Consider the following 16,021-nt stretch of genomic DNA (forward strand, 5'->3'; position numbering starts at 1 on the left):
CAGTGTTGAAAGTAGAAATCTCACTAGTGAAGCTTACATTGCCTGGACAGTATTTGGCTGTAAAACCATCCTGCATAACACTTGGATTCCATTCTCAAGCTGCAAATAGGTCTGAAGCCCTAGTGCAAGTAGAAGCTATTTCATATTGTACCTCCTGCAAATTCTGCAGTTCAGGCTGCCTTTATTCCGGAGGTGGAGGAATCTTGTAAGAACCAGGGTTGCAGGGTTGACAGTTCTGGCATAAAGTGTATTCTAACTCAGATGGGAAAGTACCACAGAGAACAGTCAAATTAATTTTGTGAATGTGAAAAGTTTAACATGAAGTGTTTCTTCCCTGCTCCCCTCTCCAGCACAGTATGTTCACCATTATCCTCTCCCAAAGCATCCAGTAACTAAGACATTTTGCTGTCACCTTCCTTAATATTTTTGTCAATGCATAGTTGTTTGGAGAGCTCTTATTTGCGATTCTACTGGGTTTTAATTGAAAATTATTATTGGAATGTGATTTTAAGGTCCTTTCTCTCCTTAAAATGTTGGTATTGGCTCCATTTTTGTTTATTCCTTTCTAAAGCAGTATAAATAAATTAATCTTTTTCAGACAATACAAGAAGTGCAGCCTGATGTAGTTGTGGTGGAACTGTGCCAGTACAGAGTATCTATGTTAAAGATGGATGAAAAGACATTACTAAAAGAAGCCAAAGAAATAAATCTGGAAAAACTTCAACAAGCTATAAAACAGGTATGATTCCTACAGTGAGAATTAAAGGTTTCTTTTAAGAACAATTTGTCAGATTGCAATCAAAACCAGTGTTCCCACGAGCTGGGAACCTAATACTGTTGATGTAGGTGAGAGTACTATTACAGTGGCAAAGCTAAGTTTGAGTGTTATTTCTGTTTTCAGATGGAGCATTGAGGACTTTTTTTTCCCAATGGGGTTGGGCAAATTATTGACCTTGACAAGAATCCTGCTGCATTTAACAGCTGCATTTAACAGCACCTGCATTTGCAGGACACAAGTCTAACTTTGCAATTGTAATGCTCTGCTAATATATTTAAATGTGATTATTATTCCTGCAATCTGCATCTGTATCACAACTATTAAACAGCACTTAATTTTGGTATTTTCTGTTTAGCTGCATTCCTTCTTCAATCTAGTGTGTTGCTCTTTAATTCCTACCTATCCACTTGTCTTTGGAGTAGTTTCTAATTGACAGTAAGCCCTCGAGGGGGATTCTGAAAAATTTGGGCTAAAACGTGTGGGATTCTCTTCACATTATAACTACTCTGGCAGTTTGATGTGGACATGTCTGGATTTGTGTGCAAAAAAAAAAAAAAATCCTGTATTTTTTCAGTTCCAGTTAGCTATCTTGTATTTGAGTGATTTTAAGCTCAGCACAGTGCAACGACACAAAGTTGACTTAAAAAATGACAAGACACTTGATTAGAATGACAGTGCTTGGTCAATAGTAAAGAGTTTCTGTGTCCAGTTGGATGAAGAAGTTTGTAGATTGTTATTTTGATTGTGTGGTAACTGTATATTGGAATTGCTTTATTGATGTAATTGGGGAGTTTCCAGGACTGTACCCTCCCCGCAGAGGAATACAATTTGCATGCATGCATAAGCCCTTGCAGTGGCTCAGGGCTATGCAGTGTGTGTGCTCACACAAAGGGTCTCAGAGCTGGCTTTCTGACTAGCTGAGGGAGGCAATAATGCATCTTTCCTGTTTTCTTTGTTTATGCCCTGTCAAAGGAAAAGACACTGCAAAACACTTGCATCTTGCATGAATTGTTGCATCTATCTGTTTATCTTAGGTAAAGTGGGTTATTCTGATGCATGTAGCCAAAATGCCATTCAAAACAACTGGAACAGCATAGCTGGGGGTCTTCTGACTTTGTGAACAGGCACAGAAACTTTTTTTAAATATCAAAGCTAAATGCGACAGTTGGTGTTGTGTTAAGAGGAAAAGGACAATGAAAACAAAATAGCAGACTTTTTTTTCTTCTGTGATGTAAAGTCATGTTGGCAACTTTGCAGTTACCATTTCCTACCAGGGCTTGAAGTGATCTTGCTTGCAGGCAGTAGAAAACACAGTCTCTATTGGCTCCAAAGCCAGAGAATGCTGCAAGAATCCTTCCTATTCTTATAGCTCAGTATTAGTCTCCTTTACATTATTTGCAGGAATAATGCAAATAATAAAATTTGAACATTGGGCCTTTTAAAGAACCTATTTCTCTATCTGTGGTCTCAATCAAAAAATTCCCTGACCTTTCCCCTTTGAATCACTAACAGTATAGATTATATAGGGAAAACCAGGAAGAACAGTCCAACTGTCTCATGCCAAATTATAGTGTCTTTGTTTTTCTCTGATAAACATCAGACCAGTTGATAAGTTGCTCAGTTATGCCTTAGTTGCCTCCTCTTATTGAAATGAGACGGGCCCAAAAGCTACACTAAAATTCAAAGCTGCTTTCAACTTTCATCCTTAAGTTTAGAAATGAGGAAAAAAAGCCCAAATGGTGTCCTTTTATAATCACATTAAATATTAAGTACTGAAATTGGATTTCATTGCTCTTAATTGAAGCTGGAAGTTGAGCAGAATGTAGACATGAAACATACATATTTGCAATGGATCACTGGCATCCACAGCTTATCAAGTAACTGCTTCAGGTTAAAACCAGACTTCCTTTAGCTCTTCCTTGAATTTCAAGACCCTTACAGTTGTTTGCAGAGAAGCACCCATTTGCTTTCCATTAATCAAAGCACCATGGTGCAGACTGGTATCTGGCTCAAATGTGGATAACCTGGAGATGTGCAGTAACAGTTGGCTCAAACCAAACTGATCAGACAGGTTTTTTCTTACCTTCTCCCTGGCTTTCTACTTCCACTATCCCTTCTGTGTCCATACCACAGAACTGTTTAACCATTAAGTTATTCAGACACTTGCTTCAAGCACACAGAGTAAGTACAGACTGAAATAAATCTGGCTATCTTTCTTTATTTTCTTAACCTGTTGTACATTTTTGTTGAAGGGCAGAATACTTTGGGCCCACAGTGAGGTAAACTGATTAAAAACTGATATATGGGCTGTATTGATCAATGAATTGGCTCCAAAATGTAGATTCAGTGCTGTTTCTTCATTAAAATAATTAATGTTTTTTTCATTTCTGTGAACAGTGCATTCTTCAGCCTGTTTTTTCACATGTTTTTCTCCTTCTGCCAGAACGGAGTTATGTCTGGATTGATGCAAATGCTGCTTCTGAAGGTTTCTGCTCACATCACAGAACAGCTGGGAATGGCCCCAGGAGGAGAATTCAGGGAGGCTTTCAAAGAGGTGCGAAGTTGAAATGGCTTTTCTGAGGTCAGATTACTGGCCTTGTGCTTCCAGAGTTGAACTCAATAAAACCATTTTGCTATTGCCTAGAAAAGAGCACTCTGGCCATACCTCTGCTGAAGCCAATGAAGTAGTAAAAATCATTTTCAAATTCAAACTGTACCTTAAGGTACAAAGATTTGTAGACATAAGTGGTAGGAAAGCAATTCAAAAAATTCTTCAAATAAGGCTTTTTCCTGATGATAATTCTGAAGACGTTTGTTTTCATTAATAATTTAGTTTCTTTTAAATAATTATTTTTGAATTTGCAATATTGATCTTGGTCCCATTGTTGGTGGTGTCAGGATTTCAGGCTGTGAAAACCAGCTCTTAAGGATTGAGATCTGACATGCTCCATTCATCTATAAAGATTGGGGAAGTCAAATATCTGACTGATCTGTTGGTCCTGTATGGTCTTTTAATGTCAACTTTTGTACTACTGCCAGCAGTGATACTGGAGTTAAATAGTAGCCATGGTGTACACTACTCTTAATTTTTTTGTCTGGAAATACTGGGACACTATTTTCTGTATATGCATTCATCTTGCAGAATGTATCTTGCTTATTTTTATGTAAATTATGCACTAGTAAGGAAATCTGAGAGACATTGCTGATATATAATCTGGAATCATTTGCTATATTTATCCTTAATAAAAAGAAAACTTTTTCAAGGTTTACTTTCTTGAGCATTCTAGACCAGAATGAAACATTTTAAGTGTTTCCCATTTTAAGCAGGAAAGAAAAATTAGCTCTGTCCTATTCTAAAGTGATTGCTGGAAATTTTTAAACAACTATCCATAGTAAAGAATTTTCTAGAAATTCTATACTATGCTAAAATGTGTCAGTGTGAGCTACAGCCAAGTCTCACATTATCATGTGGTATCTGGCATCAGTTATTGTCTCATCAGCACTTCTTTAATATCTTTTACCATGACCAGCTGTAAGGTTGATTATCCTGACAAACACTAGGTGAAAGCAAAATGATGACACCAATGATGGTTCACCTCAGACTTTATTCAGGCCCAGATAGATATTGAGCCCTATTGTCACCTTATGTAGTAATATTCAGAAGCTTTGTACTTCAGTACAAGTAACCTCAAGGGTGTGGCATTACAATTTAATGGAATGCCAACTGCACTGTGGATTTATTCCTTGATGAAGTAATTTATTAGTATTTTGTAAATTTTACTTATTGCAAAGCCAAAATATTTTTTATGTTGAAGCATGAAATATCTTGCTCTTTAAGATACCTTGTATAACACAGTAAATCCTTACAGTTCATGAATTAGAATGTGCTGTGCTGCAGTATGAAATGCTGACTAGTTATTTGTATCTTCCCTTTCAGGCCAGTAAAGTACCTTTCTGTAAATTCCACCTTGGTGACCGGCCCATCCCTGTTACATTTAAGAGAGCAATTGCTGCACTTTCCTTCTGGCAAAAAGTGAAGCTTGCTTGGGGCCTTTGCTTCTTATCTGACCCCATCAGGTATGAATAAGCAACCCCATATGTTTTATGTTTGGGGTGGATTATTCAATTCTTCAGTTTGACTTCAGTATGAGGGTACCCACCTGATGCAATGAAATTTGAAGTTAGTGAGAAGGATGAATATCTGTCCTGCAGTAATATCTATTTTTGAAGTGAAAGCTGTCTTTCCTATCTTGTCAGGTCTTCCTTTGTCTTTCAATGCATTACTTCCAGGTGAAGTGTAAGATTAGATGCTGAAGAATTCCTAGTATACTTTAAAAATTTCTTTATTATTTTATTATTTTTATGCAGAAAATGAAATCTTTTCCACTACTGTGTGGGAATATTGTAAATAAGAGAGAGTAAAGGCCTCAGTACAATAATTTGTATGTTCTTAAAGAGTTCCACATCTAGCCATCAACATGAGATTCCATGAAAAATGAAGTAATTCTACATCAAAATTGTCAGTCTGTTGATGTTTCTGGGTCTACTGAAAGCTAGCATTTCTCCTTTAGCTTGCCCTGCTGACATTTGCAGTGTTCTTTTCATCTTGGAAACTAAAGGAAGCCTGTTTGACATCATTCTTTGATAGACAGTGATGCCAAACCAGATAATTTCATTGCCACAAGCTATGACCCACAGCTAGGGGTGCTAACAGAAGGGTTTATAGTATCTATGAAAAGAATAAAAGCCCATTACATTTACTCCTGCAGTTCTTGTTTTGCATTTCCTGCCTGTTTGCTATTTTTCTATTCTGCAAATTGGTTTATAACTTTGACATCCCTGCTAAAGACCTGTGATTAGCAATACTGTGCATTACAGTGTGCCTTCTTTGTTCCTTAAGTAGAGTCTCTGTGTGTTCAGTGATCAGATCTGCTTCCTCAGAAGTGCTGTGTGTAGGCTCTTCTAAGCTTATTAATGCACACTGACAATGGGGCACCATGGTAACTCCTGCCTTTGAAACCCTAGTGGTTTTGCTGACTTGAGTTGCCAGCTTTTAAGGTGGGAAAGGAGAAAATCCAGTTGAACTGGCTAAAGGCAAGTGACCTCTTTTCTTTCCCTTTCCTTCACTGCAGAGGCATTGTTAGGTAACAAGTTTTACAGGTTTATGGAGATTTATTTTCCTTCTGGAGAGGAAAACTGGGGGAAGAGAACTGCAGACTGTGTTTAGGTGTAACGCCCAATTGTTTTTATTCCTCGGTTTGTCTGTGTTGACCTTTAAAAGCATAACAGATACTGAGAAAACTTCCCTTTCTTTCAGTAAAGATGATGTGGAGAAATGCAAACAGAAGGATTTACTGGAACAGATGATGGCAGAAATGATTGGAGAATTCCCTGACCTTCATCGAACGATTGTCTCCGAACGAGATATTTACTTGACCTACATGCTGAAGCAAGCAGCAAAGCAGATAGAACTACCTCGAGCTTCAGAAAGTAATTGTTTTAAAGCAGCAAGGTGTTCTTTGTGTACTGGTCCAAAGTTCAGTTCTTAGGAAATCTGGGATGTTCAGTTCATGAATGCCACATGTCACATAAGATACAATGCTTAAAAAAATTTAAAAGGGGTATTTCTCTTCTGTTGAAACCACCTAGAGCAGTAGACTCTAAATTATGTTCCTTTTCTCATTGTGCTATTTAAAACTGGTAAGTACTAATTAGCCAGCCAACCATTTCAAAAGGCAGGGATCTGGTATGACAGCACAGTAAGGGGCAGTTGTCTATCCCGCTCATCCCGTTATCTCACCAAATTCATTGTTGTCACTGGCTGCTGAGGGACTCATTTCTTGATAAGTTAATTCTCTAATTTCAGTACTCTTCATAGGTTTTTTTATAATTGTAAATTGGGCTGCTAGGAACTTTGATCTGGTAGTAATAATTATATGTGACTGCTATTTCAGCAAGGTGTAGGCATATAGAAAAATAGTATTTCTCTAATCTTTGGAAGTATTCTGCTGCCATATGTAATTGGCATGCCCTTCCTATAGATAAGGGTAATGAAGTGTGTTACCTCTTACTTAATATCTTTAAAAGGTGTAGTGTTTGTCATCACTTTAGTGCTGAACTGTTGTAGTTGCAGTTCTGCTTTAGAGCAACTCTAGAATAGACTGAGAAAAAGAGAAAAAGAAAATTTAGAAAAACCATTTTGGTAAATATGTGTAATAGTTCTAGTGTTTTCAATACAGTTTTGTTCTATTTTGAAGTGGGCTGCTCTTCACATGTTTACTTTTTTTCTGGAAAAATCAAGGGTGAATATTTAAAGCAAAACAGTGGAACTTGTATTTTATATTTATGTATTATGTAGAATTTTCCCCATAGGAAAGCAGCCTGATCATTATTCCTTTGAAAATTTTTGTGAGTTATTTTTATTGTGGCATGGTGCTATATTTTTCATTGGGGAAAACTTCCAGAAACCATATTTTGGGTGTTGTGAAATAAGGGTGGTAGATGGGAGGTGAGGGTGAGAGCTGGCACATGTTGCATTGGTCTGATGGTTGCTGGCTAACTGCTGGATGTCACTGGCCTGGGTTTGCTGCTGCTGAGGCCAGGTCTCTAACAGAGAGCTTCAGAGGAATAGGTGTGGTCTCAAGCATTGTTCTCTGATTGTGAGCCCAGATCTTGTTACACTTTGTGTGCCAGGTGCCACTGTCCAAAGTGGCAGAGAAAGTTCTCTGTTCAAGAGACAGCAAAGACCAGGGGTGTTCCTCAGCAGCAGCACAGAAACATGACCTACACAGAGAAGGAAAAAAGTTCATTTAGCTTGCATCTGCTGAGCCTGTCAACCTGAGGCTGAAGTATGAGCCCTGGCCAGGTCTATTTATTAAATAAATGATTCCTGAAAATCTAGAAACTGTGCTGACTTTTTCAGACTTTCAATGAAAGAGGCAGTAGGTGAGATCAGTATGCACCAACAGGGTTTCAATATATGGTAGCCCCTATATTTTGAAAAAATCAATTTTGTGGTCTCACACATTGGCTACTTCTTTATAGTTTGAAATTAGTTATTTTACAGTTATGAAGTCCTTTCTCTTCATATTTCTTTTCTCAGATGAACCTAGAAAATATATCCCAGCTGTTGTAGTTGGTGTTGTTGGCATGGGTCACGTACCTGGGATTGAAAAGAACTGGAATTCTGACCTAAAGATCCAGGAAATAATGAGGTAACATGTGCTTTCCTACATATTGATGTAACAGCTTCTTTTGCTAAAAACCAGAAGTTTCTTTGGAGTTTTTTGGTTGATTGTCGCAGCTTGAAGAAGCATCTCTACTGTCATTCCTGCCCTGTCAGCTCGCTGACTTGCTGTGCAATGCTTGCAGATTGTGCTGACAGCAAAGAAAAAGAAAATATCAAAGGAAAAAAATAAATAGTTGAATATGGAGGGAAGTAGAGATGAGAATATGCCCTTACCTAAAAAGAAAATTAATTGGTCCTCAAGTCTTCTAAAATGAAAATTCAAGTGAAGGCTGTTGAAGATGGTGAAAACAGAGCAAGGCTTTTAGTCTAACTTAGGTAAATGTAAATCACTGGATTTAAAGCTTTTGTTTTGTCAGGACACTGCTGGCTCTGGAAAGCTTAGTGTCACAGTTGCTTGTACCCTATTTTAAGTGTATGTCTAAGTAATGACTTGTTTTAATGTGTATACCAAACTAATTATGAGCTGCTTTAAGCCATGTATCTCGTGAACTCTTGCTTTAAAGTACCTATTATATGCTTTGTAAAAGGCAGAATTGAAGAACCAAAGCATTCAGACTCTGTATCCCATAAAGCCACAAAGGTCAGGACTTCAGAAATACAGGAGAGATTATAATACAACCTAGTAGTATTGGTCTGTGGGGCTTTAGGATTATGGAGTCTTTCATATATTCACACTTTCCTTATCACATCTGTTTATTGTGTTTCTGTAACCACCTCACCCATCTCTTCAGAGGCTCTGAAAACCAGAAAAGACTGACATCCACATAAATGTTATATTTAGACACCTAAAATATGATTTAGAGGGACTTTTGTTGTCTGGATTTAAGAATGCAAAGTATAGAAGCTCTGCCTAGCCATTTATAAGTATCTTCCAAGACTAAGCCTCACCTGGAGTCACAAACTAGATGTCCATTTTCCTCTGCACCCTTGCAGATAACCTGTATAGTTGTGTGGTGGCTGTTGGTTGCATCATTGACAACACAGAACTGAACAGCCCAAAGACCAAGTGCATGTCTTCAAAACTGCATAGAAGGTCTTTCTCATCAAAGTTTATGCTCTGAATTGATTGTCTTTGCCATGCCAGTGCCATAACTGAGCAGAAGAGTTTCTAATATCTTTCACAAGACATTAATATTGCATTGACTTCATTTTCTGAAATAATTTGAAGCAAATGGCATTCATAAGAGTGCTACATTTGCAAATTATTTTTCTTTCAACTTTTTTGCCCTTCCTGCTGTTACACTGCAGTTGCAGAGCAGAGTTAGGGCTTTCTTTTGTGTGTTTAGTGTTCATCACTGCTCTAAGATGGCAAGTTTTTTAGGCTTTCTCAGGTATTTTGTTAAATTTTAGAAGTTGGAACGTGAATTTGAAAATTTTCTGGATAAAAACATACATATATTTCTAGTTTTTAAGTTCATGCATTGAACCTGACTCCAAGGAGACCTTACTGTCAGCCACATGTCACCAAAAAAATAGCCACAGAATATTCTGAGTTGGAAGGGATGTACAAGGATCATTGAGTCCAACTCCTAAGTGAATGGCCCATACAGGGATTGAACCCATGACCTGGGCATTTTTTACACTGTGTTATGATCCGCTGTTATTAATTGGGTTTTTTTAAATTGTGACGAGGTATTAGAATTGAGAAAGAGTAGGTGGAGAAACGTGTAAGAACTTGTCAAGAGATGCCTTTACACCATTCTTGGATCAATACATATGCTGTTTTTTAACTCTGCACATTACAGCAATATACAGGAAAGTCTTACCAGTGATAACTTTTCCCTAGTTTGAGCACGTGGATCTAAACTCAGTCTAGTTGTGTCCTTATCTCAGCACATTTTGCACTATTATAACTGATTACTTCTGAATACATTAGAAACTTTTTCTGGATATAAATAAATGATAACTTGAGGCTCCTTTGAAAAGTATATGGAAACCTCTTGCCTGTGAGAGGATTATGAGTTGCTGTGGGTGCAGCGCCTCTTAGTGAGGGTGCATGTGGCTGTGCTTCCAAAGTCAACTTTATTGGGAAGGTAATATTAACTGCTTGCTTCATATGCCCACAGTGAGACTGCTTGATTGTTGGGGGATAGACCTGATGTGCCTGTTGTTCTGGTTCAGGTGGCCAGTGCCACCAGAGACTTCCAAGTGGCTCTGTGAAAATCTCAATATTCTCTTTTAGTATTCTTCAAAAAGTCTGAATATTGACTTAGTTATTTTGGCAGAGTGATGGACAAGTAAAGGTTCCTAGCCATTAAGAGTGGCATAAGTAGAAAGGACTTTGTTAGTGTTTATTAATTTTTATTGTTATTTAATTGTATGTAGCCCTTGAACATGAAAGAATACATTGTTCATTCATGGTGCGTCTGTTACGTGAAAATTTCCTGCACTGTGGGGAGGAAGGGGAGAAAAGATCCTTTTTTTTAATTGGAAAATGCCTACTGTTTCCAGGTATGCAAATATTAATATTGTTTTCTATCTTTTATTTCAGTGTGCCTCCTCCATCAGCTTCAAGTAAGATTTTCAAATTTGTTTTAAAAGCAACAGTTTTTGGACTGCTGGGATACAGCTGCTACCGAATAGGTCACAGGACAGTTCAGTTTGTTCTCTCAATGCCAGCAACACAGAGCTATCTTCAGAGGCTGACAGAGGTGCCTCAGCAGTGAACAACCAGTAGAGGCTCTGTGTGAAGAAGGTGGCTGAGGAAAAGGTGATGGAGGCAATGCATGAACTGGACTGAAGGATGAGGATTCTAGTCAGACCTGATTTGATGCTGAGCAACACTCAATCACTATATAATAAAAGATTTGGTACTAAAGTTACACCAGCTATGATCTAATTAATAGTTTTGATTCTTGATAGGTGTGTTGCATGAAACCAGATGATTCCAGATTGAGGTAAAAAAAATGTGTATGCAAATATATATATATATATATATATTGTATATGCATACTATATACATGTACGCTATATATATGCATCATATATAATATATATATATATAACTGATTATGTACTACAGGCAGCTTAAAAGGGTGTGTGTTTATGGCTCCTTTTCCAGCAGAAAGAACAACACAAAGTATCCTAATCAGCTGCATCTCCTCTGAAGTTCAGGGACACTTGAGTGATTCTTTGCTTTTTTCTTAGATATAATAATACCAAGTGTTCATTTCTGGTGCCAGACACTTTTACACATAATTTAAAAGGACATCTTCTCAATGTGTGTTTTATACCTTAAACATTTAGGCTTTTTTTAAACTTAAGAGCTTTCCAGAAATTTCAGAATTGTACAGGCTGTCATACGTACACGGCTCGAGTTTTTTACAAGCCTTACTGAAGAACAGGAATGTTGCCTTTAGATTGCATCCCTTGTTACCACCACCAGTTGAATTGTCTTTCTCCTGCATAGAGAAGGTATAGCCACCCCATCAGAATGCAATGTGGTTTGTGTCAGATGTTTACAGGACTCTCTGTTCCTTTAGATTAGCTTATTTAAACTGTATTATTTAGCCAAATCCTGCTGGTTCCAGTATTGTAAATTTAAGAGGCTAGAACTACTGTACAAGTTACTTTTGTTTCTCAGACCTTTCATATTTGGCATAAAAAGCCTGGAATTAATCTGCTCCTTGTTTTTGCTACATGAAAATACTTTATTTATCAATGTAATTTCTTGGTGGATGAATATTTTAATCTATTTAATAGGAAAGCAGTGTTCAATTTAGTTTTTCAACCAAATGTAGCATTTTATTTGGATTACCTGCTATTTATACACAGAATTATGGGTACTACAGACTGCTGTTACTTTCTTTTTTAATCATCTGGAACACTCATCCATCATCAATCTTTTTCTTTTTCTTTATTTTTAATGCTGGGTTCTTATTTCATTGGAATGTTTTGGTACCTTCCCTTTTTATAGGATTGTCAGTGATTGTAAAATGCCCTTGGCAATCAGCTAGTCCTGGTTCAACAACACAGATAACATTGTCATATCAAAGTTAACCCAATGTATTTGAGTGGAAAAGTCCCATTTGCTCCTCAGGCTCATATACAGTTGCTCATTGCTTAAAGTGATGTTTTTCTATCTGTATTAATTTCTTTAGGGAATCAAAGATGGGAACCAATATGTGAGGCAGGAGGAGGAAAAGGTGATGTTGTGGTTTGTGTTTCATTGTGGTTTTTCAGTTGGTTCAATAAAATCCAGAAACCACTTTTAATTGGGTATATTTCCAAAGGCTTGTCTTGGAAATAGTTCCATACAGTGTTTTATTTGCTAAAAGTGTACATCTGTCTTCTGTACAGTGTAGTCTTTTTTGAGCTTTTAAATTTAAGGGCCTGATGCTCCTCTCTCTGATGGCATTGACTTTGCTGGGAGCTGGTCTGTCCATGCAACCTGATGCTTTTCTGCCTTGCTCTTTGAAAATTGTATGAGTTCCAGTGCAGCAAATTATTAAACTGCATATTTATCTTAAACCTTACTGAATCTAACCTGATTCTGCAGAGCTCTTAAGATGATGCTTGGTGCTCTTCTGAGTCTGGGCCTTACAGGTGTCCAGGGAATAAACCTTAGCAAATGAGAATGACAGCAATTCATGCTTCTAGGACACAAAGTGTAAATGATAATACAGAAAACAGTAGGGGCAGGTCCTTTTATTTTCTATTTATTATTGCTTAAGAAACCACCAGCCATCTCTAGCAAGAGGAGAAGCAGCATTTATAAACAATTTATAGAAGAGTAGAGTGACTGCCTAATTTTTGATTCTTGTTTTTTAAAAACATTTAATGTATTGTTTACAATTAAGCAGTACTATTTGAATAATTCTATTACATTTTATGTACATTTTTAAAAGATGAAAGCAAAAGCTTAAGCTCACTCTTCTCCTGTCTTTACTGACATACCAAAATGTTGTTCTGTTGGTTATTTTCTTGAGAATATTTAGCCGGTAGAATTAAATATATGGATATTTTGCTTTAAGTTATCTACAGATTTTTAAAGTATCTACAGGTATTTTAAAAGCTCTGTAGATCTTTGATATCTGTGCTCAGGTAATTTTACACAAAGGAAAACAAATCTAAGGTAAATTTTAGATAGGAGCCTTAATCTTGGGTGGGACTAATGCTAAATGATTGTCATGGAGCATTCTTGTAAACTTGATGTTTTATGCTTTTTAGCCAAAAGTGATTACCATCTAAGGTGTCCATTTGTTATTCAGTTATACTCTTCAGTCAGTACCTTAAGTCTATTGTTTCAATTTTTTTTTTCTTTTTTTTTAACAAAGCATATCAGCAGATTCTTCAGAGAACCTCTTGGAGGATTTGCAGTTTATCTTCCCACTGTTGCAAATTGGCAGATCACATGCATGCACTGTTTATTCAGTGGCACTGGAGAGTGATGAACTTCCAGGACTACAATTCTATGAATCCATACACAGACTCTTGATGTTGTGTATTCAATGTGTTGTACTGTCTATATAACAATCCATGGTTTAGGTCCATTCTTTTCTGTTCTAGTCAGTCCTTTCAGTGTTAGCAGCATCCTGTAAAATTTAAGTATATGTTGAATTGTCCCAGCCCCGCCTCAACCTTATGAAGCCATATTGTATTTTTTTGGTGACATGTACATCTGTTTTATGCATTTGTACATGTGATGTAAATTTGAAGTATTTTTAACAATGTGTGCCTTTAAAGTGATTTAAAGTAAACAGCAGTATGTTCTATTATATAAAAAATAAAATATTTTAACCACCATTTCTGTTGAAGGTATTTATTTTCCTAATCAACCAGTATTTTTATTAAGAGCAAACACTGGGTAGCTGGATCTAGTACAGGATAATTCCACCATCTGACACATTTTCCTGGAGAACATTAGTTGAACTAATTACTTTCTGCTGAGGGGCATCTGAGTGTAATGCTGGAGCAGGGGAACTAGTTTCTCTACCTACCCCATGGAACTAGTTAAGAGGAAAAGGATGGGTTTCCCTGTCCTACTGAACACAGGGAGACTGTCTGCTCAGAAAACCTAAATTTACAGTTAGGAGCTGTGAGTTGATTTTGTTGTTGTTGTTTTTCATGTCTCCAGTGCTCAGTCTTGCAAGGAACTGACAGCTGTAGTCCCAGTCCAGCAGAGCACTCCAACATTGGCTTTACATCAGGCACAGTCATTTGTACTTAAAGTGCTGTCCCCCGTGTGGGAAATAAAAATCCTTTAAGTACAAAAGATGTTGAATAGTGGCAAAGAGCTTTATTTTTCAAATTGACACAGGTAAATCAATATGACCATTACTTGAAAAAATATATATTAATACAAAGACCCTGTGTCACAGACATATTTTATGTAAATTCCTTTTGGCAGGATTTTTTTTCCTGAGAAGCTGAGAGGCCTCAGAAATGAAATGTAAACAATAATTATCTGCTGCTGTGGAATGCAACAGGTGCATCATGTGAGTTGTTTCTACTTAATGACCAATCACAGGTCCAGCTGTGTCAGGACTCTGGTCAGTCACAAGATTTTATTATCATTCCATTTCTTTTCCTTGCTAGCCTTCTGATGAAATCCTTTCTTTCAGTATAGTTTTAGTATTTAATTTTCTTTTAATATAACATATAATCAGCCTTCTGAAACATGGAGTCAAGATTCTTGTCTCTTCCTTCATCCTGGGACCCCTGTGAACGCCACCACAACCCTGTATTCATATATATGGTAAGCTGTGTTCCATACAGATAATGTCATCTGTGTGTACCCTTTGTCAATCAGTGGTCCATCTTTTTTTGATTGTGTGTAAAGCAAAATGCAGCCCTTTTTTCCTTGATCAGGCAGAGTTCCCTCCAGTTGCAATGGGAGCCATGGCTGCAAAGAATTGTTGGTAAAACCATGTAGGTGGAAGAAAAAACTTAGACTATTGTAGCGCTGTGCTGTCCCTGGGAGTGGCAGAGGATGCTGCACAGCAACTCTGCTCTGGAGCAGTGCTGGGTCAGACAGGCTCAGGCAGCTCCCTGGTTTGGGAGTGTATGGTTCAGCATGACATTGCACACTGCTGGCCCATGTCACGTTTGAGGTGTCTTTTCTATACCAAATACTGAACAAAATTTAAAAATTGACTTTCTGAAGTGGATTAAAATGTCGCTGTTTCCACTGGAAGCTGTATTTCTGTGTGTATTATAAAACACCTAAGAAAGTGAGGGACATATCAAGTTACCTCAGAGTGCCAAGCAGTGGGAGCTACACATGGAAAAGAAACATCACATTATTACTTGTGTAACTCTTAAGATACTCATGTATGTATTTCCCTGTTTCTTTTTAGAACTGAAATAAACTTTAATTTTAGACTTGAGTGTTTTAAGACTGACATTTTTGTAAGATGTGGGAGCTTTTAAGTATTGGCAGGGTCACTGGCGTGGGTCTGACTGATGGACAGACTTCAGCGGGATGCCAAGCCCATGCTGTAGAAAGAAGACACATGGAAGACATCAAGCACAGGACAAAAGTAGCTCCAAAGATACACCCCTGAAATCAGTCTACTGACTCTTTGGGTGCAAAAACGCACCAGCTGTGTGTACCCTCACACCAGCAGGTCTCCCGTGTCCATGTGGATGGGAGGACCCCAGGAACAGCTGAAGCAGCTCTCCTGTTCAGCCACTCCCAGCTGGAGAAGCTGGCTGGGCGTTGTGTAGTTAGTTACCCCCTCCTTTGTAGCTTGCCTTGTTCCTGCTGCAGAGTGGAGCTTTCTATATTACAGGGAGGCAACAGCAGCAAAGATGGGACTACCCTTACCCTCACTCCCAGCAGAGAAAAGGCTGGGAGCTGGGGTGGGGGGTAGTGTATGCCCTTTTCCATCACAAGCCCTTGTCCTTTGCGTCCTTACGCCTGTCTTGGCTCTGGCTCCTCCTCGGTAGCTCCCTGCTGGGGGTGACTGTGCTGCAAAGTGAGCAAACACTTGCTCGTTGGATGTTTTGTCTCTCGGTTTGTGTAGTATGACACCAGAAAGTTCTAGCGATGA

The 16,021-nt window shown here is 37.9% G+C and overlaps 2 protein-coding genes across 3 annotated transcripts in view; one reads left to right on the top strand and one right to left on the bottom strand.

Moving 5' to 3' along the window:
• The window catches only part of TRABD (TraB domain containing), a 32,592-nt gene extending 17,242 nt beyond the window's left edge, over positions 1 to 15,350 (top strand). For both annotated transcript variants that reach the window (XM_030238116.2, XM_018910213.3), the window contains 6 exons: positions 599 to 739; positions 3,222 to 3,332; positions 4,716 to 4,855; positions 6,096 to 6,268; positions 7,881 to 7,992; positions 10,519 to 15,350. In XM_030238116.2, coding sequence (XP_030093976.1) covers positions 599 to 739; positions 3,222 to 3,332; positions 4,716 to 4,855; positions 6,096 to 6,268; positions 7,881 to 7,992; positions 10,519 to 10,693 — 852 coding nt within the window. In that variant the 3' untranslated portion in view covers positions 10,694 to 15,350. The remainder of the gene's footprint in view (positions 1 to 598; positions 740 to 3,221; positions 3,333 to 4,715; positions 4,856 to 6,095; positions 6,269 to 7,880; positions 7,993 to 10,518) is intronic.
• Positions 1 to 16,021, bottom strand: part of HDAC10 (histone deacetylase 10) — a 480,741-nt gene that overhangs the window by 404,844 nt on the left and 59,876 nt on the right. The gene's annotated exons all lie outside the window — the stretch shown is intronic.

The sequence above is a fragment of the Serinus canaria genome, chromosome 1A, assembly GCF_022539315.1.
Source record: "Serinus canaria isolate serCan28SL12 chromosome 1A, serCan2020, whole genome shotgun sequence".
NCBI classification, from domain to species: domain Eukaryota; kingdom Metazoa; phylum Chordata; class Aves; order Passeriformes; family Fringillidae; genus Serinus; species Serinus canaria.